At 39.9% G+C, this 26952-nt stretch overlaps 2 protein-coding genes across 2 annotated transcripts in view; both read left to right on the top strand.

The window, feature by feature from the left end:
• The window catches only part of HTR2C (5-hydroxytryptamine receptor 2C), a 272146-nt gene that overhangs the window by 130363 nt on the left and 114831 nt on the right, over window positions 1-26952 (top strand). The window lies entirely within an intron of this gene.
• Window positions 9487-26623, top strand: LOC145714394 (COUP transcription factor 2-like). Its single transcript, XM_081793911.1, is given in 5 exon segments — window positions 9487-9790; window positions 10271-10330; window positions 25036-25429; window positions 25574-26100; window positions 26103-26623. Coding segments are annotated over 5 exon segments (1806 nt in total).

Here is a 26952-nt window from a genome sequence, read left to right as displayed (position 1 = left end):
AAAAGCACAAAGTAGACGACGAGGAAACAGAGTACTTGAAGAATGACATTACAGCGACTTCCCTGGGGTTTGTTTTTATCTCTCATATATCCTACTTGTGGCTACTGGAGAGAGTCTGCAGCTCAGGATTTCAGCAGACACAGACAAATGAACGAAGGAAAACAGGGACTTAGCAAAGCAGTCCCAAGCCCAGGGACTGGGCAGGCTCGTCTGCCCACAGCAGTGGACACAGTGGAAGCTGGGTGCAAGTCTAAAGCTTTTCCCCTAAGATGAGGAACAAGGAAAGGATGTCTGCTCTCAAGACAGTTACACAACAAGGTACTGAAAGTTCTAGCCACTATGACAAGACAGTAAAAGGAAGGCATCTAGGCGCGCCTGGGTGGCTCGGTGGGTTAAGCATCCAACTTCAGCTCCGGCCATGATGTCATGGTTCATGGGTTTAAGCCCCACGCCGGGCACTGTGTTGACAACTCAGAACCTAGACCCTGCTTTAGATCCTCTGTCTCCCTGTCTCTCTGCCCCTCCCTTGCTCGTGCTCTGTTTCTCTCTCTCTCTCTTTCTAAAAATAAATATTAAGAAATTTTTTTTTTAAAGGAAGGCATCTAGATTAGAAAGGGAGCAGTAAAACAGTTCCCATTTGCAGATGTCATGATTGTCTGCTGTAGAAAGTCCTCAAGGGTCTACAAATAAAACTCCTAGAACTAATAAATAGATGAGTTGAGCAAGGTTGCAGAATACAAGATCAGCACACAGAATTCAGTCACATTTTTAGACAACACAATAAACGTGTGGAAACTGATATTAAAATTCAATACCCGAAATAAGGCAGTCAGAGAAAGATAATGATCATATGATTTCCCTCGCACGTTGAACTTAAGAAACAAAACCGATGAACATACGGGAAGGGAAAGAAAAATAAGATAAAAAGAGAGAGGGAGGCAAACCATAAGAGACCCTTAAATAACAGAGAACAAACTGAGCGTTGCTGGAGGGGAGGTGGGTGGGGGGACGGGCTAGATGGGTGATGGGCATTAAGGAGGGCGCCTGTCGGGATGAGCACTGGGTGTTATATGTAAACGATGAATCCCCAAATTCTGCTTCTGAAACCATTATGACACTATGTGTTAACTAACCTGGATTTAAATAAAATTAAAAAAAAAATTCAACATCATGTCCGATTGCTCAACAGAAAGTAAAACAGGTCCACTTGTAACAAAAACGCGTGCTGAATTTGTACACCTAACATTACAAAGTGCTGATGAAAAGACATCAAAGACCTCAATAAATCGGGAACCATACCCTGCTCATAGATTGGAAGATTCTACATAGTAAAGACGCTGTTTATTCCTGCATTAGTTCACCAAGGCCACCATAACGCACCACAGACTGGGTGGCTAACGCAACAGAAACGTATTTCCTCAGAGTTACGGAGGCTAAAGGTCAGAGATCAAGGTGTCAGCAGTGTCGGTTTCTTCTGAGGCTTTGTAGCTGTGTCCTCACCTGGTCTTTTCTTGCACTGTGTTGCACTCCTCTTTTTTTGGTTTGTTTAACGTTTATTTATTTTTGAGAGAGTGTGAGCGGAGGAGGGGCAGAGAGAGAGGGAGACAGAGGATCGGAAGCAGGCTCTGCGGGGCTTGAACTCACAAACCATGAGACCTTGACCTGAGCCAAAGTGGGACGCTCAACCCATGGAGCCACCCAGGCGTCCTGTGAAATTCCCTCTTCTTAAGGACACCAGTCATAATGGATGAAGGCCCACCCTAACCTAATGACCTCATTTGAACTTAATTATCTTTTTAAAGACCATATTTCTAGACACAGTCACCTTCTGAGGTACCCCTCTCTCTGCTTCCCTTTTATAAGGATGCATGTGATTGAATTTAGGGCTCACCCAGAGAATTCAGAATAATCTCTCCATCTCAAGATCCTCAATTGAATTACATCTGCAAAGACTCCTTTTTATTGCCATACGAAATAGCATTCACAGGTTCCAGGGATTAGAATGTGGATATCTTTAGGAGGTCATTTTCAGTCTAGTACAGCTAGTATCTAGAACGTCCCAAGAATTCCCAAATCTCAACAGGAAAAAAGAAAAAACCCATTTAAATAACGGGCAAGAAAAGACACAAAGAGACATTTTACCATAAAGAATATACAGATGACAGATAAGCCCATGAGAAGTTCAACATTATTAGCCATTAGGGAAACACACATTAAAACCACCATGGGATACGGCTCCACACTTATCAGAAGGGCAAAAAATAAAAAAAACAATGACAAAAGTAAATGCTACCAAGGATTCAGAGAAACTGGATTGCTCATACGTTGTTGATGAAAATACAAAATGGTATAGACACTTTGGAAAATAGTTTGGCCGTGTCTTGAAATCCTCAACAGGTACCTATCTATACTATCCAACAGTTGCTCTCCTGGACATTTATCTCAGAGAAATGAAGACATATGTTTATAAAAAAAACAAACAAACCCTGTACACCTGTTTATAGGAGCTCTATTCATAATAGCCACAAACTGGAAACAACATTTAGTGGGTGAATGGTTAAACAAAACCGTGTATATTCCTACCATGAAATACTACTCAGCAATAAAAAGGAATGATTACTGATGATTACATAGATGGTTCTCCAGAGAATTATTCTGAGTGACAAATGCCAATCCCAAAAGATCAAATGTTGTATTTGATCTTCCATTTATATAGCATTCTTTACGTAAAATTTTAGAAATAGAGAACAGATTAAAGGTTTCCAGGCTTTAAAGGAGGAAAGAGGAGGCAAAGGTGGAGGGAAAAGGATGTGGTTATCAAAGCCCAACAAGACGAATCCATGCAGTGATGGAATGTTCCATATCCTGACTATGTCAATGTCAATAATCCTGGTTGTGATAGTTTGCTATTGTTTTGCAAGATGTTATAATTAGAGGAAACTGGATAAAGGACACTAGCAATCTCTCTGCATTATTTCTTACATGTAACTGCATGTGAATTTACACTTATCCCCAAATAAAAAGTTTAATTAAAAAAGGTATATGTAAGGCATAAGTAAGATTTGGAGCATTCTAGACTCAGTCTGTACTAAGACCGGGAACTTCTCATCTCTCAAGAGATCCTGATCCCTCTAGTGAGAAATAATATACATATATAAAATATAAAAATGCATAATAATATATGCAAATGTTTAAAATATAAAGTATAAATTAATAAAATATAAAGTTTAAATATAGGCTTCGCAAAGCAGGTATCTCTATACCAAATTGCTGCTATTTCAGAAATTACATACTTGGGACACTTGGGTGGCTCAGTCGGTTTAGCATCTGACTTCGGCTCAGGTCACGAGTTCGAGCCTCACATCGGGTTTGCTGCTGTCAGCCTGTCAGCGCAGGGCTCACTTTGGATCCTCTGTCCCCTCTCCCTCCCTGCCCCTCCCCCGCTTGTGCTCTCCCCCCAAATAAATAATCTTCAGAAATTACAGACTTCAGTAAGGACCATGTTGACCAACAACGTCATAAAATTTTTTTTATAAATCTAGTGGGGGGCGCCTGGGTGGCTCAGTCGGTTAAGCGTCCGACTTCGGCTCAGGTCATGATCTCACGGTCCATGAGTTCGAGCCCCGCGTCGGGCTCTGTGCTGACAGCTCAGAGCCTGGAGCCTGTTTCAGATTCTGTGTCTCCCTCTCTCTCTGACCCTCCCCTATTCATGCTCTCTCTCTGTCTCAAAATAAATGTTAAAAAAAAAAAATTTTTTTTAAAAATAAAAATAAATCTAGTGGACTAAGTTGTCCTTCTACTATAGATAATTAACCCAGGTATCAACTGAATCGTAAACTGAAAACTCTGTTTTCTCTAAATAATATTCGGCAGGTCGTTAGAATCCTATAGCACCATTAGCCCCAAACCTATATTTCAATCACAGCTCAGGTATTTTCAGTACAATTTTAATTTTTCCTAGCCACCATTTTAGCCATAGTTTCATAATCTTCAGAAACAAACAAAAAAAAAAAAACTATGAGAACCCTAAAATGAATAAGGTCAAGTCTTTACCTTTCCTTTGTAAAATTTCCTGCTGCTGTGCAAGTGCCCAAATTGTTCAGGTGGATAAGACACTGTGTGCCTACAAACTCAGCTTGACTTTCTGTAGTGATAACACTCAGAAAAAGCCACCTAATAAAAGGTTAAATCTCTCAGTATTTATAGTCACCAGCAGAAATGTCTTTTTCCTCACCTGTTTAAAGTCACTAATAAATTCGTATCATATAGTTGAGATGTGGCTACTTGGAATTTTGCTACCAGAATTACCTTACATTCTACAATTTCAATTTAGTATCAAAATTTTATTAGTTCTCAAAAAATGATATCCAGCCCTAACATTCCTACCTACTAACATGTATTAGAAAAACAATTGCTCTTGTCCTCCGCATTTCTTGCCAGCCTTCCAAGATTCCTGCAAATAAGCAGGTGTGTGTTCCCAACATTATAAAGTTAGGAGGAAGAAAACCTTAGAAAACATGCACACACACACACACACACACACACACACACACGAATAATAAACATTTGCCTAGCCAAGTATTATGTGATCTTATGCCTCTCTTCCTGCAAATAGATTTCTTTTTTTTATGTTTCTTTGTTTATTTTGAGAGAGAGACAGAGAGACAGAGACAGAGAGCAGGAGCACAAGCAGGGGAGGGGCAGAGAGAGAAGGAGAGACAGAACCCCAAGCAGGCCTCATGCCATCATCACAGGGCCCGATGCGGGGCTCAAACCCACAAACTGCGAGATCATGACCTGAGAGGAGATCAACAGTGGGACGCTTAACTGACTGAGCCACCCAGACAGTCTTGCAAATAAATTTCTTAAGACTACACAGTTTTAAGAAAACTGATGATCTATTTATATACATTTATTATTTATAGAAATGATAACAATTTACTCAAATCGATATATAAAAGTATTATCACATTTATTTTGTTCAAGATGTTATGACATCCCAGTTTATTTCAGTAATTAAAAATCAGTATTCAATAACCCCAGAAGAAAATAAAAGCTAACAATAATAATGAATGTTCAGCCTAAGCGTGTTTCGTTATCAAGTTGCCTTGAAGTCCCTATTAGGTCTTTCAAAAGCAGATGCTTTTTCTGAGGTTTTTAAGTACATGAAGCTTTCTCCATCATATACAACCATCCTCAAACAAACAGAGGAAACACTGGATTATTGAACAGATTAATGTTCAGATAACAAGTAAATTAACAATGGAGAAAAAAGAGCACATTCAATCAAAATCAATACCAATACAAAGGTAAGTAGTGCATGTAGACACAAATGCATGAATTGATTGACTCATATTAAAAATTCCCCAGAAGGACACAAAATATTTATTGAATATTCTATTTGAACTATCTCCCCTCTTCTTTTTTTGTTTTTTTCTGACAAGGACACTTTGACCTTAGATGTATAGTGCTATAATAAAGAACCAAGATGAATAATTTTTAACATCTACATAATAGTGACAATTTCCTCCCGTGTTCTTGCACAAACAAAAGGAATTTCTTTTCTTGGGGCCCCTCGGCGGCTCAGTCAGTTAAGTGTCTGACTTCACCTCAGGTCACGATCTCGCAGTCCAGTTCGTGGGTTCAAGCCCTACATCGGGCTCTGTGCTGACAGCTCAGAGCCTGGAGTCTGCTTTGGATTCTGTCTCTCTCTCTCTCTCTCTCTGTCTCTCTCTCTCTCTCTCTGCCCTTCCCCCACTCACACTCTCTCTGTCTCTCTCTCTCAAAAACAAGTTAAAAAAAAATCTTAAAAAATAAAACAAAATGCCGTTTCTCAAAATTTTAGTCTCCAGTTTCGTAAGAATTAAAAATACTCGTGACCAGGCTTACAGGTATTTACCATTTCCAAATTTGAAGAAATCAGTTCCCAACTTCCTAATGACTACAGTTCAAGTTAAATCTCCTCTTGTTTTATATATCCAGGGCTGAACTGGTTGTATGCCAAGCCTTTCCGATGAACTGTCTTGATTCCTAACCTTCTCTCCCCTTGAAAAATAAATATATATACATATGTTTATTTCACCCCTCCCTCTTTCAGCTGGTTCCATTCGATAGGTCTGATGTGCTACTATTGTGAGTATATTTAAAATGAACATATGCACATACATATTAAGATTGTATGTTTAAAATTTAACTGCTTTGACAGGTAAAGTACATCTTTTAAACTATTAAATGAAAAAACCTGACTTCAAAACTCAATCTCAATATAGATCTTACAAGTTTGAACTGATCCTTTCCCTCGGTCTTCTGTTTCAAATTTCCTTTTTGATTTTTGTTTACCCAAATATCTAAGTCATATTTAAGTTTACACAGGGCCCATCAGACGAAAGGTCCCCGATTTATCAATCGCGACTCCTTGGATGGTTTCTGGACTTTGAGTGGTTTGTACAAAACTCATTGCAAAGTGAAACAAAGCCATGCCCTCAGACATCTTGCCTGCTCTAGGGTCTGATCTGTCTTTCTCACGCCTCATGGAGTAATAACTTCTCAGCACACACTACTGCACCTTGGAAATTGCCATCTTATTCCCCACCCATAGTTCTTCTCGCTGGGGTTCTCTCACCCCATTACCATTTACTCAGATTCAGTGGGAATCATTCAACATCATTCATTCATTAGTTTTGACCACTCGCTATACGTATAGTGATACAGGAGGAAAAGAAAAGAGATGTAGGTTTATGGAATTTACAGTCTAGTTGGTGAGGCAGAAACAGAAGAGTAGCAGACAGCATCTTCATTTCAGAAACTGATTGTCATTCATAAAGCACAGATACTTTTGGAGGAAGCAGAGGCGAATAACCCCGTAACAAGCAAAAAGGAATAGGCAAAAAGAAAACTGTAACTGTTTATACCACACACTTGCCAATCTGATTAACTTTGCAGGATTAAACTTTAATGTATTATTGTCATTATTATTCATAACAAATTCTACATAGTTTTGTAATTGGCATCCTCCAAGAGTCTTCCTGCCAAGTTTTTACAGCTTTTCTCTCAGGTAATTTTCTCCCACCAATGTATGGGGATGCCAGATGAGAGCGATTTCTCTTGCAAAGCCTTTGGATTAATTTATGCAAATATAGGCAGTCCATTCTTGAATTTCTGATTCTCTATCCAGACATTATCACCTAATAGCTACCACTTACTGCTCATGATGCTTTGACATCCATTATTTAATTTGCCACGGTGGAACAATACTAACCTAAAACCTCTTTGTGACAGCCGTGATTTTTTTTCAGACAACAACATATCTATCATTCATTTGCAAGTCCTCAACCAAACTAATCACCCAGAGGATTTGGGGGACAGAGGTTCATCCCTTCACCACTGGCATGCAATTCATTCAGTCAAACCTCTCTGTGCACAAAAGTAGCTTCTAGGCCATTTGTTAAGGAAACGCATGATCTATTTTACTAGCTTTTCTTTTTATTCAGAGAAAATACTTTTAGAAATTGAAAACACCACAATACAAACGCACCATTTTAATGGACTAAAGCAAGTAAACCTCTCTATGTTTTTTTTTAAAGATTTAAAGAATTCCTTATAATATCTTTCCAAAGTAGGGCCAGTTGTAAGAATTACCTAAATACTCCATTTGTATCCATTTGAGAAGGCTAAGTGTATTGGATTTGGTCCTCTCTTCACTTGAGTGAAGAAATCTGTTGATCAGAAATAAGTCTAGTAGCTAAAATTCCTGTGTCAGTTTTAAGAGGGTTAGTTGTTAACAAAATATACCAGAGGATTGTCTGTACACAAAGAAAATTAATGAACTATTTAAGTATGTTATGGGAATTTGAAAAGATTTGAAGACTAGAAGAAGAGAGAACAAAAACTGTTGACTAGTGGGGCGCCTGGGTGGCTCAGTCGGGTGTTTGACTTTGGCTCAGGTCATAATCTTAGGGTTCATGGGGTTGAGCCCCACGTCAGGCTCTGCGCTGACGGCTCAGAGCCTAGAGCCTGCTTTGTACTATGTGTCTCCCTCTCTCTCTCTGCCCCTCCCCTGCTCATGCTCTGTCTCTCTCTCTCTCAAAAATAAATAAACATTTAAAAAAATTTAAAAAATCGTTGACTAGTAACCCCATAAAGCACAAGACTACAATCACATTTCATCTTCACATTTTATAATAAATGTCATTAATTGAGAACATGCTATTTCCTAGGCATTCTACAAAAAAAGTTTGCACGTATCAGCTCATTTAATCCTCACAAAATAATATCCATGATTTGTTTTTTTCACGGGTTAAACATGAAGAAACTAATGTTTAACCAAACTTATATTTAGCTATGTTCCTACAAATTTACTATATGTGTGTATAATATACAAATATATATATGTATATATACAAATATATGTATATATATGCATATATATGTATATATACATATATATATGTATATATACATGTATATATACAAATATATATATGTATATATACATGTATATATACAAATATATATATGTATGTATACACACACACACACACACACACACATATAAAGATGGTAAATGTTCTTTGGGATTTATTCCATTAAAATGGGACATATGCTTATAAGCTAAGTGTTGCTCCATTAGATAATTTTATCTTCATTTCTTTTGAAGAATTCCTTAAAGTCTAACTCTCTTTTTCTAGACATTTATACCTTTTAGTAAAGGATAGATATTGTCCAACCCAGACTCCAGAAATACACTTAGAAAAGAGACTTGGGAAATATATCTAGGAATTATAGATCCACCCTCTTATTTTTCACCGTCATCCCAGGGGTTTTCAGGGATTCCATCAAAACCCTTTCAGTGGAGCCCAAGTTGTCCTCAATATTTTGGAAAAGCTATGGTGTATACAATTACACAGGTGATAAGCAGAATCTCTCCGAATTCTTTGAATTGGTTAACAAGTAGTAAGACAGTCTTCTCATGTGTATAAAATAGCTCCAAAATTTGTATACCCAGAGCTCATTTTCTTATTTGTGTAAAGGTGATACACATTCCTAGATAAATGATATATTAAGTTCTATGACACCGATACTCAGTGTTCACCTAAACCAGAGGTCACGAGCTGGCAAGCCCTTTATCTGACTTCTGCCTGCAGGTGAGTTTTGTTTGGGCCTAGCCAACGATTTTAAAACGTTGTAAACTGGATACCTTTCAACAACGTGTAGATTCATCTTTGCTGTGTTTTCTGTTAGTCCCCATTTTCTCACACCTAGGTGTCTTCCTCATATTGCCTACCTTGTCCCTAAAGGCACTCAAGTTGGAGACAGGCCTCACAGCGTGTGAGCACAAGAGAGACAACCTCGATGTCAATACCCTACAGCCACTGGCTTGTTCATCCCCATTAGCCTAACAAGTTACTCCAGTCCCCTAGAAAAACACACACGTTCCGTCCAAGTATTTCTACAAGTCCCTACGAGCTGTCTCACATGTAATCACGAATGAATCAATCCGTTATCACGCGCTGCTGCAGCTCTCTGGGCTTTCGTCAAGCACGTATGTATCTGCCATCACCTGCCACCATTTACTGTATCCGCTGGTCATTCATCATCTGCCACTGGGCATCCATCATCATTTGCTGGGCATCCACTGAGTACCGCCATGTCTGTTGGGCATCCACAATCTCCCACCAGGCATTGTGGTCTCTGTTGATGCTCTGCCATTTCACCACCAGCGCCTTCCATGAGAATGCTGCTTCCCTGGCTTGGGTGCTGTTACCTGGTGCTGCCCTCAAGATATCACATGGTACCGCATTTGCTTCAGTCTCTATTGTACTCAGTGTTCCTTGCAGAGGTTAGGACTATGTCCCTCCATACTTTGTGGAATGTTCTGTTACCCAAACATTGAAAGACCAATGCTCGTCCCTGCCCCCTTCACAGAATCCCTGCGCAAAACGGCTTTTTGTTTTCTTTTTCGTTTTCTCCTTATTGTCGTCTCCCCAGGGTTGACACATTCTGTAGGGCTAATTTAGAGTTTATTTACAGATGCCTTCAATCCGGTCCTCCGCCCTCTGAAAGACTAAGCGGTGACCTTGCCAGTCTTGTGTGCTTGTACATACCTAGACTTTATCCCTGTATCTGGCATCTTTTAAATGAATAAATGAATAACTCATGAGGTTAGGTACTGGGGATTTCCTGCCCCCACCCATCTAGACCTATGAATCTTTCACAGGTCAACCAAACTTGTTGGTTCAAACGTCTTCTAATATCTCCCTTCCCTCTTCAGATACACATAATCATTTTGCTGCAAGCTCTTTATCCTATGGCAAAAAAAAATTTTTACCAGGTAAGTTTCAATTTTAAGTGTAAAATCAATATACTTATGAAAAATTGCGGTGACCTATATTAAAGAATACAATCCAGAAGTTCTGGTTGTTGTTTGTATCTCTAGAGTCTGCTTTCTCTAGTTATTCTTTGCACTTTATTTCTCTTCTTTTTTCCTTAGAGGTATGCAGCTTTGGCCGATTAATTACGGCTTTCATCCTCCAATAAATTCACAAAATAAATTCAAAAGGTAATTTTAATGAACATTCCAGTGCTACTTGTAAGGGTCGTATGACCACAGGCACATAGCCAGCAATGTCTAAGCTAAGTAATAGCATCTAGCACCTAACTGAATGCTTGCTTCGTGTCACCCCCTGATGGTAAGGAAGGTGATGATGATAATTATAATAGCTGGCTTTAACCGAGCACTATATGGGAGGAAAAACGTTCCTGGGACCCTGCAAATTAAATTGGCAAAAGGCAGATTAACAAGAGAGTTTATTATGATACATATGAACGCCTTCATAGAAAACAAGACCCAAAGAAGCAGCTGGATCTGGGGCTTATGGACCATCGTAACAAAGAGCAATATATTGGGAGAAGTGATAAGACAAAAGAAAAAGGCTTTTGGAAACCAATTTGACAATTTCATATTAAAAAAAAAAAAGAAAAGGGCTTTGAGCTTCTAGGGGTGGTATATCGTGGAAGGTAAATATGTGGAGAAAACTAATAGAAGGTAAAGGTTATTTTACTAAGGTTTGCTATACAGATTCAATTTCGTGCGATCCTGGGGAGGATAAGTGTGTTTCCAGAGATTAAGAGCAATTCTCTTCAGGGTGCTTGGCTGGCTCGGTTGGTTAAGCTTTCGACTCTTGATTTCGGCTCAGGTCATGATCTCACGGTTCGTGAGTTCGAGGCCTGCCTCAGGCTCCATGCTGACCCTGGGGAGCCTGCTTAGGATTCTCTCTCTCTCTCTCTCTCTCTCTCTTTCGGTCCCTCTTTCTTTCTCTCTCTCTGTTTCTCGAGATAAAGAAACAAACTTAAAAATATATAAAAAAGAGGTGCCTGGGTGGTTCAGTCAGTTAAGCCTCCAACTCTTGATTTTGGCTGAAGTCACGATCTCATGATTTTGGGGGAATCCAGCCCCACGTCAGGCAGGCTCCGTGCTAACAGTACAGAGTCTGCTTGGGATTCTCTCTCTTTCTCTTTTTCTGCCCCTCTTCCGCTCTCTCTCTCTCTCTCTCCCTCAGAAATGAAATAAATAAATAAATAAATAAGAATAAAATGAAACATAGTTTCAGAGAGGGAGGCAAACCATAAGAGACTCTTAAATATGCAGAACAAACTGAAGGTTGAGGTGGGGGGGGGGTAGTGGGTGATGGGCATCGAGGAGGGCACTTGATGGGATGAGCCCTGGGCATTGCATGGAAGCGATGAATCCCGGGAACCTACCCCCGAAACCAAGAGCACACTGTATATGCTGTATGTGAGCCAATTTGACAATAAATTATAATAAGTAAATAATTAATTCAAAGAATATCATTAGCTATAAAAAAAGAAAAGAAGAAAAGAAATCTTTATATAGAGAGATAGATAGATATAGATATAAAGAGTAATTCTCTTCTTGGCATGGGAGAGAGAAACTTTAAAGGAGGGAAATTTATACTCCACTGTTGGACCGAAAGGGGGAGTAGAGCATTTTTTCTCCATCTATCACTTCTCCGTTGCCTTTAGCTCAAAAGAATTCGTATGCCCAAATGGCCTACTTTGGGGTGGCATACTCCCATCCTTCAGCACTTAACTCTGTGTCCGCTACCTCATTTACTGCTCACAGTCAATAAAGGTAAGGAAAGCTGAAGCATACAATTTTACCGGATTTTAGGGCCGTAAAAGGCTAACCTCCATTCTCCTTTCGATGGCCGATATTAAGGGCCCCACTTCCCCAGCTGTTCAGACTTGTATTTCTGCCACTGAGCCCTGGAAATGTGAAGACTCAAGCCAAATGCTGGTTCTTGCTTCCTGACTCGATATGGCTCTAGAGACACAGAGTAGCGTAACTGAAAAAATAACCTCCGGTAGGTCCAGGAGTCATTTCTCCGGACCCTAGAGTGATAATAACAGTTAACGCTTATCGTACGTTCACTAGAGCTATACATGGCCCTAGCTGCTAGACACTCTTTTAGAACCATAGCTTTCTTCACAATAATTTCATTATTTTGCATTTATAATGCATCTGTAATGCATTTCAGTGCATCTCAGACTCTTAACACCCTCTTAGACACAAAGTTTGAAAGCCCAGGTTTCAAAGCCTTTATTATCATGTGATTCCAAGACAGAATGAAGAAGTGGGGAAGGGTCAGAATATGTCTTCAATTAGTTGAAGGATTTTCATGCTCCTATGGCTCCAAAACATAAGAGCCAGATAAATGGGAGAAGATAAAGAAGCACATTAGGGTTCGATTAAATGGTCTTTATTGATGAAAAGCTCTACTTTTCAAGGAAACTCCGTTGCTGGAGTTTGTACAAAGAATTTCTCCTTCGTGTACGAGTTTGAACTAGGTATTTTCTAGGTGTTTTTCTATGTTTTGAGATTCTGTAATTAAACTTCCTACTGCTGTCACTTTGAACAAGTTACCTACTCGGAGCCTGAAATTATCATTATGGAGGTCGAAGTATACGGCTTTTGTGTATGATAGGGAGATGAAAAGAATTACTATTTCGTACAACAGGGTTATGTGCCTATAGTTGGGAGAGTCAATTTGCTGGAGCTAATCAGTCATTAGTCCAAGGAAAAAAAGTAAATTCTTTCTGTTCCTAGATGAAAACACTACTCACTAATTAGATATTATTTTCATAACTCAGAAGACATTTTTATCTCTTATTGCCATCCAAGTGAACATATAAGAAAAGCTACTTAGAAATGAATGGACTGGGTATCCATAACCTTCACTCTTACACATTATGAGACGATTAAGGATAGCCTCCTTAGCCTCTATTTCAAAGGGCAGTCATTCAATCTTGAAAACTGCCTTTCACTTCTTTCTCTTCCCCCTTAGTCAAATTTCTATATTCTGTGAGTGCCGAAATTTGTTTTGTGTTAAATAAAGGATCAGAAATCTAAAATCTTACCACATGTTTTCACTCCTATGTGGATCCTGAGAAACTTAACAGAAGACAAGGGGGGAGGTGAAGGGGGGGGAAGTTACAGAGAGGGAAGGAGGCCAACCATAAGAGACTCTTAAAAACAGAATAAACTGAGAAATGATGGGGGTGGGAGGGAGGGGAGGGTGGGTGATGGGCATTGAGGACGGCACCTGTTGGGATGAGCCCTGGGTGTTGTATGGAAACCAATTGGACAATAAAGTATATAGAGAAAAGGTAAAGTAAAATGAGAAAAAAAAGAAATCTAAAATCTTTGCACTCTAATTGCTTTGCATTCCAAATATACCAAAGACAGGTGCTCTGCACATTGTTCTCATAAAACTAAGTCCCCAAAATAAGCTTTGTGAGTTTTTTCCATGACTTAATGACAGGACAGTGTTTCTTTTTTAAATAAGAATATCAACATGACAAACAGGTTGAGTGAGATTTTTTTCTACACTGTGGATTTTTCTCACTGAGAAATGGTTAATAAAATAGGTAGCAGAGATGGAATTTGAGGTACCTGTTTATTTATCTCTATTTTCTTTTCTTTTTTAAAAAAATGTTTATTTATTCTGAGAGAGAGAGCGCATACACAAGTGGGGGAAGGGTAGAGAGAGAGAGGGAGAGAAAGAACCCCAAGCAGGCTCCAAGCTGTCCACGCAGAGCCCAAAAGTGGGCCTCGAACTCACAAACTGTGAGATCATGATCGGATCAAAATCAAGAGTTAGACGCTTGACTGACTGAGCCGCCCAGATGCCCCGGTTTATCTCTATCTTCATTATTTAATTACATGTTAAGAGACATGTGAGGGTCTTTATGGAAGTGTATATACAATCACAAAGCAGCCCGAGCCATGGCAGATCCTTATTTCTATTTTCTATGCAATTGTAGGATCGCGGCCTCTGTGGATTTTAACCCGATTCAGAAAGCAGAAGGGAAGAAAGTATTCTGAATCAGTACTTACAGTACACATAGGATAGTTAGGTCAGACCATGTTCTGCAGAGCAAAAGCTTTCCTTATTCTAGATAGAGTTCAGTTTTTAGAATGCCAAAGAATTACACTAGCTAATGAAAACCATACAGTATTTTCGCCTCACGATTATGTAGGAAAAAACCTTGAGGGAGAACTAAAAGAAAGACATTTAATATTTCCCAAGCACTTATTTATTTTTCTATTTTGCTTTAACTCCATCTCATATATTCTTGGCTTAATATCGTCTCCATATTTGTATTTATAGGGAGAAAGAACTTTTCTGGGCTCCCTATTTTAGTAACAAGTACAGAGGAGAAAAGTTAAATATGTGGTGTTGAACTAATAGCCCAAGCTAAGTTTCATATATTTCATTTGAAATGGAAAACATATTCAAAATAGAGTGTAGATAAATAATGAAAAGTAAATTCCTTGTGTTCTTTTTAAAAAATTTTTTTAGTTATTAATTTTTTTGAGAGAGAGAAAGCAAGCCAGGGAGGGTCAAAAAGAGAGGGAGAGAGAAATCCCAAGCAGGTTCTGTGCTGTTAGCACAGAGCCTGACCGGGGGCTCGAACTCACGAGCTGTGAGATCATGACCTGAGCCAAAACCAAGAGCTGGAGGCTTAACAGACTGAGCCACCCAGGCGCCCCAATTCCTTATGTTCTTTGAAGTCTTTCTTGTGATGGGAGAAACTGACGTCTGATTTTCAATTCCTCAAAAACTTGATTACAATCTCTGTATATGCATGAATGTCACCCGTGGGTGAGACATAAAAACCATCGTAATCAACCCTTACGTTCTCTAAAAGGGATATAGGGGTAAAGAATAAAGACAGCAAGCGATTTCTACTAAACATTATAATATATTTTGCTTAATTACCAATAAAATGAAAATTTTTGAATAGAAAAGTTATATTAAAGCTAAATATTAACGTTAATCATATACATGTTTGAATTTTGTAGTTTCCTATTCTTTGCTCCAATTCTAACTAAAAACTACTGTGTTTTAACTAGATCTGTTTTGATCAAATGACTCTTAAATAATGCCGTATTAATATTGTGACTTTGGGCAAATCAATGGATGTATCTAAGAATTAGATTCTCCTTTACTAATGACTAGCTTTTACTGTGTACTTATCGTGGTAAGTATTTTAATCTACATGATCTCACCTAGCATCTACTTGATAGGTATTTGTAAATATTAAAGACTGAAATTGAAAAAAATTAGTAAGCAAATCTTGACACAACTTTAAGATATTATTTTTTATATTACATTGAACCAAGTCTCTAGCTATAATTAAAAAAATATGCGTAAAGGGGTGCCTGGGTGCTCAGGCGGTTGAGTGTCCTACTTTGACTCAGGTCATGATCTCACAGTTCATGAGTTCGAGCCCCACATCCGGGTCTGTGCTGACAGCTCGGAGCTGAGAGCCTGCCTCAGATTTTATGTCTCCCTCTCTCTCTGCCCCTCCCCCACTTGCACTCTGTCTCTCTTTCAAAAGAATAAATAAATACATAAACATTTTTTAAAAGATATGCATATGAAAATGTACACTGTGTATTTCTACCTCTACCAAAGCAAATATTCTGGAGGTATTTTCTTGGTTTTAGTATTATATATATACATATATACATATGTATACATATATATACATGCACATGTGTATGTATGTACATATATGTATATATACATATATGTGTATACATATACATGTATACATGTACCTATACATGTATAGGTATATGCTTATACCTATATATGTATACATATATGTATACATATACATGTATACATGTACCTATACATGTATAGGTATATGCTTATACATATATGTATAGGTATACACATATATGTATGTATACATGCATATATGTACATACATATACATATATATGTGCATATATATGGGCTTGGTTTAATTATAATGAAGTAAGGTAAATGTCTTATAGTTTACATATAAATATATATATATTTTTTTGGTTCGGTTTAATTATAATGAAGTAAGGTAAATGTCTTATAGTTTAAGTAGAGTAGGAAACTTAAATGAATACTTCCCCAAAAGTTATTTCATTTAAAAACATAAAGGCAATTGTTGAAGACCACCAATTCATAAATAATTACAAATTACTGAATTTTTACTGTGATTCATTCACCTAAGTTTCATTTTAATTAGTTATGTAAATAACCACATAAAAGAGGGAAGAGGCAGTAAGGAAATCTAAGACTGTATTTAATTCTGATGTAGACTATTGTGCCAGTGTGATTAAGAACTGTCTAGTTTTTACTGTGAAATAAACAAAGAATCTTAAAAGATATTGTTCATGCCATTATATGACACTTGTAACTCTCATGTTCTCTTGCATTTTTTCCAGACGTGTTAGGATTACTTGAAAAAAAAATGACAATTTAACAGCGCACAGGTGATAGTTAATAGGAAAAATAAAAGTACAGAAGGGGGGGCGCCTGGGTGGCTCAGTCTGTTAAGCGACAGACTTCCGCAGATCATGAACTGGGTCATGATCAGGTCAAGATCTCCCTGTATGCGAGTTCCAGCCCCGCGGGGGACTCTGTGCTGACAGCTCAGAGCCTGGAGCCTGCTTGGGATTCTGTGTCTCAGTCTCTCTGCCCCTCCCCCACTCGTGCTCTGTCTCTGTCTCTCAAAAATAAATAAACATTAAAAATGAAGAAAAAATAAAAAATAAAAATAAAAGTATAGAAAGGAAAAATAGTAGGACCACAAAAGGAAAACCTCAACTCACTTATGGCTTAAGGAAATTACTATATGCCTCTATGCTGTAACACAATAACAATAACAAAAATAAGATTAATAGTGATAGCTATGATATATATTGGGGCCCAGCTATATGCCAAACACTTTACTCAAAACTTATGACTTAACCTAATAAAACTACATGAGGTAGGTACTATTATTTACCTTTTATAGATAAGGAAACCTAAGTCCAGGTTGTACAATAAGGAAGTATGGATCTAACCTCAAAGTCTATACTCTTTCCAGTTTGCTTTGCTATGTCATATAAATAATAGCAGTTCCTCAAGTTTAATATTTTTACTTAAATCGTTCATCAAAACCTCAGAGCAGGGGCACCTGGGTGGCTCAGTCGGTTAAGCGTCCGACTTCAGCTCAGGTCACGATCTCGCGGTCCGTGAGTTCGAGCCCCGCGTCGGGCTCTGGGCTGATGGCTCAGAGCCTGGAGCCTGCTTCCGATTCTGTGTCTCCCTCTCTCCCTGTCCCTCCCCCGTTCATGCTCTGTCTCTCTCTGTCTCAAAAATAAATAAACGTTAAAAAAAAAATTAAAAAAAAAAAAAACAACCTCAGAGCAGGCCTTCATTATAGGTATTATTATCCATACCTAACAAATCTGGCAGGAAAAAAACAATGCATATGTGTTGACTTGAAAAAAATATGCTTGGGCACCTGGGTGGCTCAGTCAGTTAAGTGTCCAACTTCAGCTCGGGTTGCGATCTCACGGTTCGTGAGTTCGAGCCCAGCATCCAGCTCTGTGCTGGCAGCATGGAGCCTGCTTGGGATTCTCTTTCTCTCTCTCTCTCTCTCTCTCTCTCTGCCCCTCCCCTGCTTGTGCTCGTGCTGTCTCTCTCTCTGTCAAAATAAATAAACATTTTTTAAAAAGAAAATAGCCATATATAATTTCTAAAGGTTAAATCCTGGAGTAATCTTTGTCAAATTGGAGCATACGTTCTTAAATCATCTCAAAATGGAAACAAACAGAATTATATTCTTTTTCAACAATAAAGGTTATGTTTGTCAATGCAATCTTGGGATATTGATCTGATCTGTCAGAGATCACTTCTGCTGAGCAGCAGGTGCATTCCAAAAATTGCGATTACATATTCACTACATTTTTTAGTCAGCCAAGTCAGATAACTGAAACCACAGAATTCATCCAGGGATTGAAATTAAACATTTTCCTTTATTAACTAATTAAATAAATCAAATAATTCTCAAAATGTCTTTCACTTTGTACATTTAATTTTATAGCTATCAGCTTTGGTTTCTGCATCCTTTCTAAAATATCTTTCTCCATCCTTCCTAAAATATCTACCTAAATGAAATTAAAACCTTATTTTACCCAGAAGCCACTCCATCCCATTCAACCCTGTGACCAAACTCTACTATCTTTAACACTCTAAGAAACTCTTGTGGGTCCAGAAACAACCAGTTAGCCACCAGGATGGAGATGTTCCAACAATTTTTGATCTAACAATGATCAAAGAAAATAAAGGTCATAATTAAACTATTATAACTCAAGTGCTAAATCACAGTGAATATAAAACACATTCAATATCTGTTTTTTAGCACTGAACAAACAAAACACAGGGAATACAAATGTGTTAACCCCAATCCCTACCGACAAGGGAGTTTATAATATACTTATACATGTGTGTGTTTGTATGTGTCTGTGGGAAGCACAATTTGGAAAAAGAGATAATGAACAGGGGCGCCTGGGTGGCTCAATCAGTTGAGCATCCGATTTTGGCTCAGGTCGTGATCTCACGGTTTGTGAGTTCGAGCCCTGCATCGGGCTCTGAGCTGACAGTGCAGAGCCTGCTTGGGATTCTCTCTCTCTCTCTCTCTCTCTCTCAAAATAAATAAAAGAAAGTAAAAGAAAATTTTAAATAAAGATAATGAACAACGTGGGGTTACATGCTAATGATGCAATGTATTGAACACATAATATATAGTTCAGAAATACAGTGGAGGGACATGTCCGCATGGTCAACCAGTGCAAAAAGAGCTTACAGCAGCAATATTTAAATGACTATGATAAAGTAGGTGACATTTTCCCAGCTATCAAACTGCTTCATAAATGGTCTTCTTCATACTTGCTAAACATACTCAAAGCCAACTCAACATTGAGGAAAAACAGAGAAATGCAACTTAATTACATGCACACATTCAGGATCGCATCTTTTCACTAATAGTTTATTAAAAATACAACTGCTTATATTTTGTAGCTTTCAGAGATATCTAAATTCTTGCTAGTTCTTGTGAAAGAAAAATAGATATAGTGTAAAATGTCATGACAAAATACTATGGAACAGAAACATGATGGCAAAAACATCCGGATAAAGCTAATATATTGATAACATTTTTACTAATAGATTGACAAAATATATATTGATAATTACACTAATATATTGATGTCTAGATAGATAAATAAAAATTTTACCTCAATTACTATCTGCTGTGTTAAAAACCGGCACTAATACATAAATAAAATGACCATTACTTGCGAGTCTCTCTCTGCCCCTCCCCCGCTCGTGCTCGCGCTCTTTCAAAATTAATAAATAAACTTCTAAAAAAAAATTTTTAAAAGGAAAGAAAGTTCACCCTGTATTAGGCCTTGTGCTTGGCATTACGAATACAGAGGTGAATAAACAGGGCCCTAGCCCCAAAGGAACTTACTCACTTTTTACAAAATACTCGAATAACTTAAATGTTACATAGTCTAAAAAAACAAAAAAAAAAAACACAAACAAACAAATAAATAAATGTTACATAGGCTAGCATTTTCTATTGTAGTGTCACTAGGTAAAACTTCTAATTTTCAGCATCAGCCTTGAACAATTCCTAGGGAATTTTTTTTTTTTTTTTTTTTTTTTTTAAATAGCAGCTTCAGGTTTCTTTACTGTTACTATAGTACCAGTAACTCTGCTAATCACTTTACACATTACGGCGTCTGAGCCTCACAATAACAACATTACAGGGTGTATCGTATGATCTTGTTTTACAGATAAGGAAGCAATGGCTTTGGAGTATAATTATTCAACATCATACCAAAAGTGTCAGAGTCAGAATCTGAAGCTACTGCGTTTTTTCTTTTTTCTCATTTTTTAAAAAAAAAAAAATTATTGTCCAGTTCCTAGAGAAATTTCAAAATCAGCAGCGGCTAAATTCAGTGACTCTGACTAAAGGTAACTCATGGAGATCTGAGATATCTATTTCTTTTTTGTTTTTTCCTTTTTATTTTATTTTAGAGAGAGAGAGAGAGCACATGCGCGCAAGCCAGGGAGAGGGGCAGAGGGAGGGAGAGAGAACCTTAAGCAGGCTCCACGCTCAGAGTGGAGTCCGATGTGGGGCTCAACCCCACGACCCTGGGATCATGACCAGAGCCTAAATCAAGAGTCAGACACTCAACTGACTGAGCCACCCAGGTGCCCCTGAGATACCCATTTCTAATTAAAATCCTTGAGGCAAATAGTGGTTTTGTAACATCCTTCAGGAAATAAGATGAAATGCAGAAGGGGAGGATGCCTATGTCTACATGACAACAAAGGTTTGCACCATTTGTGGGTGGTACTGTCGATGAAAGGATTAGTCGCATTCCTTTTTCGAAGCGGCTTTTTAACATTGCAAGTGAAATGTGTCTGAGGTGCTTCGTCAGTCCATCTGTCAATGCAGATGTCAATAAGCATGAAATGCCACTAAATCTCGGTGGTATTCCTCGAGGTGTCATAGTGCTGTAGGAAATGGGTTTTGGTATCGGACGAACGTGGATTTAAATCCTTATGTTACCTTCTTCTCACCTGGGACAAATGACTTTTTACTTCTGAATCACAATTTCTTCATCTATAAAACAGAAACGAGCATCTAACAGATGGCACTGAAGGTCTGCGGTCACGTGTATGGAACACCTGGCATTTAGTATGCGCGTGATATTGTAATATTATTAATGAAATTACTCTGAGGAATTTATTGCAGTAGAATGTTATTTTGGAAGCCCTGAAAAGAAGTGACCAGGAAAATTCTGTTTAACTTCACATGCCACCAACTTCTGACCATCTGTCCCCAAAAAAGATAGGATAGTAGAATGAGATCACAGAACAAGAAAAAAGAATGCAACATCTCCTAAGCCAGCTGACAAATGCGATGACTGTCTACCCTTGTGAATAGTATTTGATTAGCGTCTTTGTGTGTGTGTGTATAGATAGATAGACAGATGGAGAGGGAAATAATCATGCATATTTCATATATATATATATATATATTGATGGAGAGGGAAATAATCATACATATTTCATTTTCCCATTCATATATGCTTTTGTTGCCATTTCCATGTTAAAGAAAAAAAGTTTGGGGCGCTTGGGTGGCTCAGTTGGTTAAGCGTCCGACTTCAGCTCAGGTCATGATCTCACGGTTCATGGATTCAAGCCCCGCATCGGGCTCTGTGCTGACAGCTCGGAGCCTGGAGCCTGTTTCAGGTTCTGTGTCTCCCTCTCTCTCTGCCCCTCCCCCACTCGCGCTCTGTCTCCCTCTGTCTCAAAATTTAAAAAAAAAAAATTAAGAAAAAAAAAGAAAAAAGTTTGTGTCTGTCATTTTGAAAACAAAGCTACCTATGAGCTACCATGAAGCATCCTATGTAAGAGGCAGTGACTGACCCTCTAGGGATTAGATGGGGGGTTGTGCTGTGTAGTAAGGAATCTTTGCTGTCCCAGGTCAGAGGTGGAAAAAACCTTAAGCTCCAGGCTAAAGACTCCAGTGCTCATCCTGATTCTCTTTCTGTTACTATCTTTTGGGAGTCTGCACAAACAAAAGAAATGGAAAGTAAAATATATATAGGGCCAAATGACGAAAGAGAATATGAGAAGTTTTGTGTATAAATCCTACACCTGAACCTTAATCATGGACTGACCCACCTCCCCGGGACTCCATTTCAGAAGGCTTTTGGCAAAAGAACAAATTGCCTCTGGTTGCAGCCTCATTTTCCAGTTGTCTGCACAGGTCTTTAAGGTAATAAAGGGTGCCTAGACCTGAATCTGGTTCGTATCAGTGGATAACTAGTAAGAACAGTGGAAGCAAAATTGTAGAGATGTGTTATCTTGGGTGGGAGACTGTAGTTGATATCCTAAATATTTAACTCATTTGTGCATAATCTTTCCATTTATCACTGAAGAACCTTGTAAAGCAGATAAAACAGGCAATTTTCTCAAGCTTTCGGAAGGGAAACGAAATCCCAAGGTGGGTGCACACATACAGACAGTGTGTGGCAGAGCAGATACTAGAACAAATCTTTCTCCTCCCTTCCCTACACTCATTAGAACCACAGAATATGGATTCTTCTGTGCCCTGCATATCGGAAGCAGAGTTAGGCACCTGTGAACGGTATCGATGTTTTACGCATAAAATCTCTAAAACGGCCTCATAGTCTAAGTAATAATCCTCGAAACTGAAGGCGACAACTGCTTCTCGTGAACAGTGGGGCCCTGGGCTCGTTCAGATTCACATTCCCGCTACTCTGAAAGGCCACTGGGGAATGGTTTTAGTCCAAGGCTAGCAAGTATTTCAAATAACTCTACACTTTAATGAAAATCTCTCCAGTTCTGAGCCTGGTTGCTCCTTGTTAGAGGTCAACTTATTCGTAAGAGAACTGGGGGCATTAGGCACAGGACAAGATTTTATGGGTTTATTCAGCAATGAGTTCTGTTTTCTGAAATATGGCAAAGTGGGCTTTTTGGAACAACACTACCAAATAAGTATATTGGATATATGGATGTGTGTGTGTGTGTGTGTGTGTGTGTGTGTGTGTACATATCAAAGAACTGACAAGATAGTAAGGAATAACGACGGCAAAATTTTAGTTGGGGGCGGAACCCCGATATAGGATTGAAGCACCTTTTGCCCTACAGATAATTTGCTAAACAAGGGAGTTTGAAAGTATGTGGACAGGAATGCAAACAGATCATCCTCATTTTAAGTCGGCTTCCTAAAGAACTATTCCCTGATAGAAGGGTAAACCAGACCCAAACCTGAACCACACTCTCACCCCTGCAGTTTGTAAGGAAAAGTGCCTTGGAGCGGAGGGGTGAAGGGAACCTGTTTTTGATCAATTCTAACCACAAGCCAGGGCACACAGTGATTTGCAATGGTCAAAAAAACCCAAGCTATACATTTAGTGGATCACAGTCTTGGAACATAGTGCACCATGCATCAGTTAAAAAACAGCAAACAGTGCAGTTGACAAAAAGCAACTAAAGTTGAAGAGGTACTTCACAGAAGAAGTCCAAATGAGTCGGAGTACCTTTCTGTATGTGCTGCTCAAACTTAGTAGTGATCAGGGAAATTAAAACCACAATTAAGCACCAGTAAATAGTCACTGGATGAGCAAAATTGAAACTGTGAGTATACTTGTGTTGGCAAACACGTGGAGCAATAGGAACTCACACAGTTGTGATGGGAATGAATGTAAATTGATAAAACTATCTTGAAAAATGGCACAGCATTAATAGCAATCTTAGAAAAGTATAGGGGGGCGCCTGGGCGGCTCTGTCAGTTAAACGTCAGACTCTCGATTTCCGCTCAGCTGACGATCTCTCAGTTTGTGAGTTCCAGCCCTGTGTCAGGCTCTGCACTGACAGTGTGGAGCCGGCTTGGGATCTTTCTCTCTCCTTCTGCCCCTTCCCCCTCCTCTCTTTCAAAATAAGTAAGCTTTTTTTTTTTTTTTTTTTAAGTTTGTGCCCTCTAATCCAGAACTTCCACTGTTGAGTATACAGTCTAGAGAATGCCTTACAACTGAGCACCAACATACGTGTAGAAGAATTATTTGCAGCATTATTGCTTGTAAATACCCCAAACTGGAAGAAATAAAATTATACAACAAACAGTAAAGCATATACTTAAATTGCTGCCTTTAGTAATACAACCAAATATCATGCAGATAAAAAAGCTGAGGCACAGAGTGATACGATTGTTTACCCAAAATCACACATATTTTAAGTGACAGAGGTAGGATTTACCTGCAAGCAATCACATTCTAAAGTCCTTAGGTATTATATGGTGCTGCTTCTCATAAATTTGTTCCCTAAGAAGTGATTGATATTAGGATAAGCTATATGAAATTGACATGTTTTGTGAGTCAAAAGAGTTGAATACTAGCAAATTCATACGGTTCAACCCAACAGTTCTCTTAAGTTCTGAAATCACCTAGTTGATCTGAGATCACCTTGCACAGTGTATCAGCTTATTTCTCCCTAGCCTTCGCCCTCAAAATGAGTTTTTATACGGTCTTTTATTGGTGACAAAAGTTTCCTCTGAATGCCATCATTGCTGAAGACTCTGGGTTGCTTCTTTATTCTGGTTTTTATTTTATTAAGTGACTGTGGTAAAAAAAAAAAAAAAAAAAAAAAAGTCTTACGAGCCTTAGGGAATGGAAATGATGAAAGCAATTACAAATGTTAACACAGACCAAGAATGATAGTCTTCTGCGTGCATTTGTACTAGTGACCCACTTCCCAGGCAACAGAGGCTTCCCAAATGAAAAAACCCGTAATAATCTTTTTCTGGGAGTGAACCAGAGAGGGCGGGGGAGAGTGAACGCAAGTGAGATCTTTGGACAGATTTTTTTTTTTGGGGGGGGGGAGCGGCTCCTATTTCTGTCTTGAATCCAGACAGTCCACTTGCGGTTCTCCCTAAGCCTCCCTCTGTCTCGCCATATTTGGCTTCCCCTCCCTCTCGCGCGGTACCTACCCAGCCCTTTCTGGCGGGAAGCCCTCCAAACCGGTAGAACTTCGTCGAGGGAAACAGATAAAACAAATACACGGGCCCAGCGAGGCTGATAAAACTTTGCAAAACTAGAAACAAAAAAGGAAAAACTAACCAACCTCAACCAACCAGCGCCCTGCCTGCTGGGGGCGCCGTCCTACGTCCTGTCGCACAATCATACACACAAAAGGCAGTGCGCCGGTGCCAGAGACCCGGAGCCGCCATCGTCCACAGATGGGGGAGCGGGAAATACGGACGCGGCCCTCACAGATATGGAGACAGGAGTCCCCGTGAAGTTCGAACCCCAGGATGAGATGTCTGGCTTTCAGGACAGCCTAGTCTTACAGGTACCACCTCTGCCAAACCCACTGCCCTGGGCCGTGTATATGCCGCAGATGCCCAGACAAGGGAGCCCAGCCAGCATGCTGACCGAAATGGCGGCTGACGACCAGGGTGGCTTTGACGGCTACGGCGGTAACCAGCAGCAGCCGCTGCCGCTGCCACTGCAGCCGCTGCCGCCACTGCCGCCGCCACTGCAGCCGCTGCCGCCACCGCCGCCACCGCCGCCGCCACTGCAGCCGTTGCTGCCGCCGTTGCCGCCGCCACTGCAGCCGCCGCCGCCACTGCAGCCGCCGCAACAGCAAATCCAGTGCGTGGTGTGCGGGGACAAGGCAAGCGGCAAGCACTACGGCCAGTTCACGTGCGAGGGCTGCAAGAGCTTCTTCAAGCGCAGCGTGAAGAAGAACCTGAGCTTCAGATGCCAAGCCAACCAAGACTGTCGCGTCGATCAGCACCGTCGCAACCGGTGCCAGTACTGCCGCTTCAGAAAGTGCCTCGACGTCGGTATGAAACCAGAAGCAGTGCAAAGCAACAGGAGACCGCCCACCCAGCCAGCCCACGGGCCATCTGCGCTGACCACCCGGCAACCCTCCGACTGCTATCCGAACCTGTCTGGGTATGTTTCTCTGCTCCTCAGCGCGGAGCCCAACCCCTTGCCTTGGTCAAGCTGCCAGTTCATACCGCCCAACACCATCCTCAGCCTCGAGGACATTTGCGAACAGGCTGCGCAGATGCTCTTCGGCGCCGTGGAATGGGCCCGGAACATACCCTTCTTCCCGGCCCTGCCGATCAGCGACCAGGTGGCCATGCTTCGCCTTATTGTTGCGAGCTGTTCACGCTGAACTGGGCGCGGTGCTCCATGCCACTCCATGTGGTCTCGTTCCTGGCCTCGACCTGCTTACACAACACGCCCATGTCTTCGGACCAAGTTGCCGTCTTTATGGACAACGTCCGGATCTTCCAAGAGCAAAGCGAGAAGCTCAAAGCTCTGCAAGTCGACCCCACCGAGTACAGCTGCCTCAAGGCCATCGTCCTGTTCACTTCAGATGCCAGCGGTCTCTCCGATGCGGCGCAAGTGGAAAGCTTGCAGGAGAAGTCCCAGTGCGCCCTGGAGCAATACGTTAGGAACCAGTACAGGGACCAACCAACGCGATTCGGAAAGCTTTTGCTTCGCCTCCCTTCCTTCCACACCGTGTCCTCCGCAGTCATAGAGCAGTTATTTTTCATCCACCTGGTAGGTAAAACCCCCATCAAAACCCTCATCCGGGGTATGTTACTGTCAGGTAACAGTTACAGCAGTAATAACTAGCCGTACGTGGCACTTCAAAAAATGTCAAAATAAGAATGGGGCAGGGGGCTGAAACGGAGAGAGCAAAGAGGTAGACTGGTTTCTTTGCTTAATACCGTTAAAGGATATAAAAGGGATGTTACAAGTTTGCCAGAAGAAGGGAGGGAAAGAATTTAATGGACTGTGAGTTTGAAAAAAAAAAAAAAAAGAGAGACTGTCAAATGAACTTTTACAGAATTCCAAAAAAACCCCACAAAACACCAAAAAACAAACAAAAATAAAACACCCCCCCCACACACACACACACAAAAACAAAAAAACTGAAAAATTCCTATGTCAGAACAGCCTGCTACTTATTTTTGTATAAAAAGGAAATTAGTCTT

The sequence above is a fragment of the Panthera onca genome, chromosome X (genome assembly GCF_046562875.1).
Source record: "Panthera onca isolate mPanOnc1 chromosome X, mPanOnc1 haplotype 2, whole genome shotgun sequence".
Classification (NCBI taxonomy): domain Eukaryota; kingdom Metazoa; phylum Chordata; class Mammalia; order Carnivora; family Felidae; genus Panthera; species Panthera onca.
The sequence above is the reverse complement of the archived record's forward strand: the minus strand, read 5'-3'. Positions and strand labels throughout refer to the sequence as shown.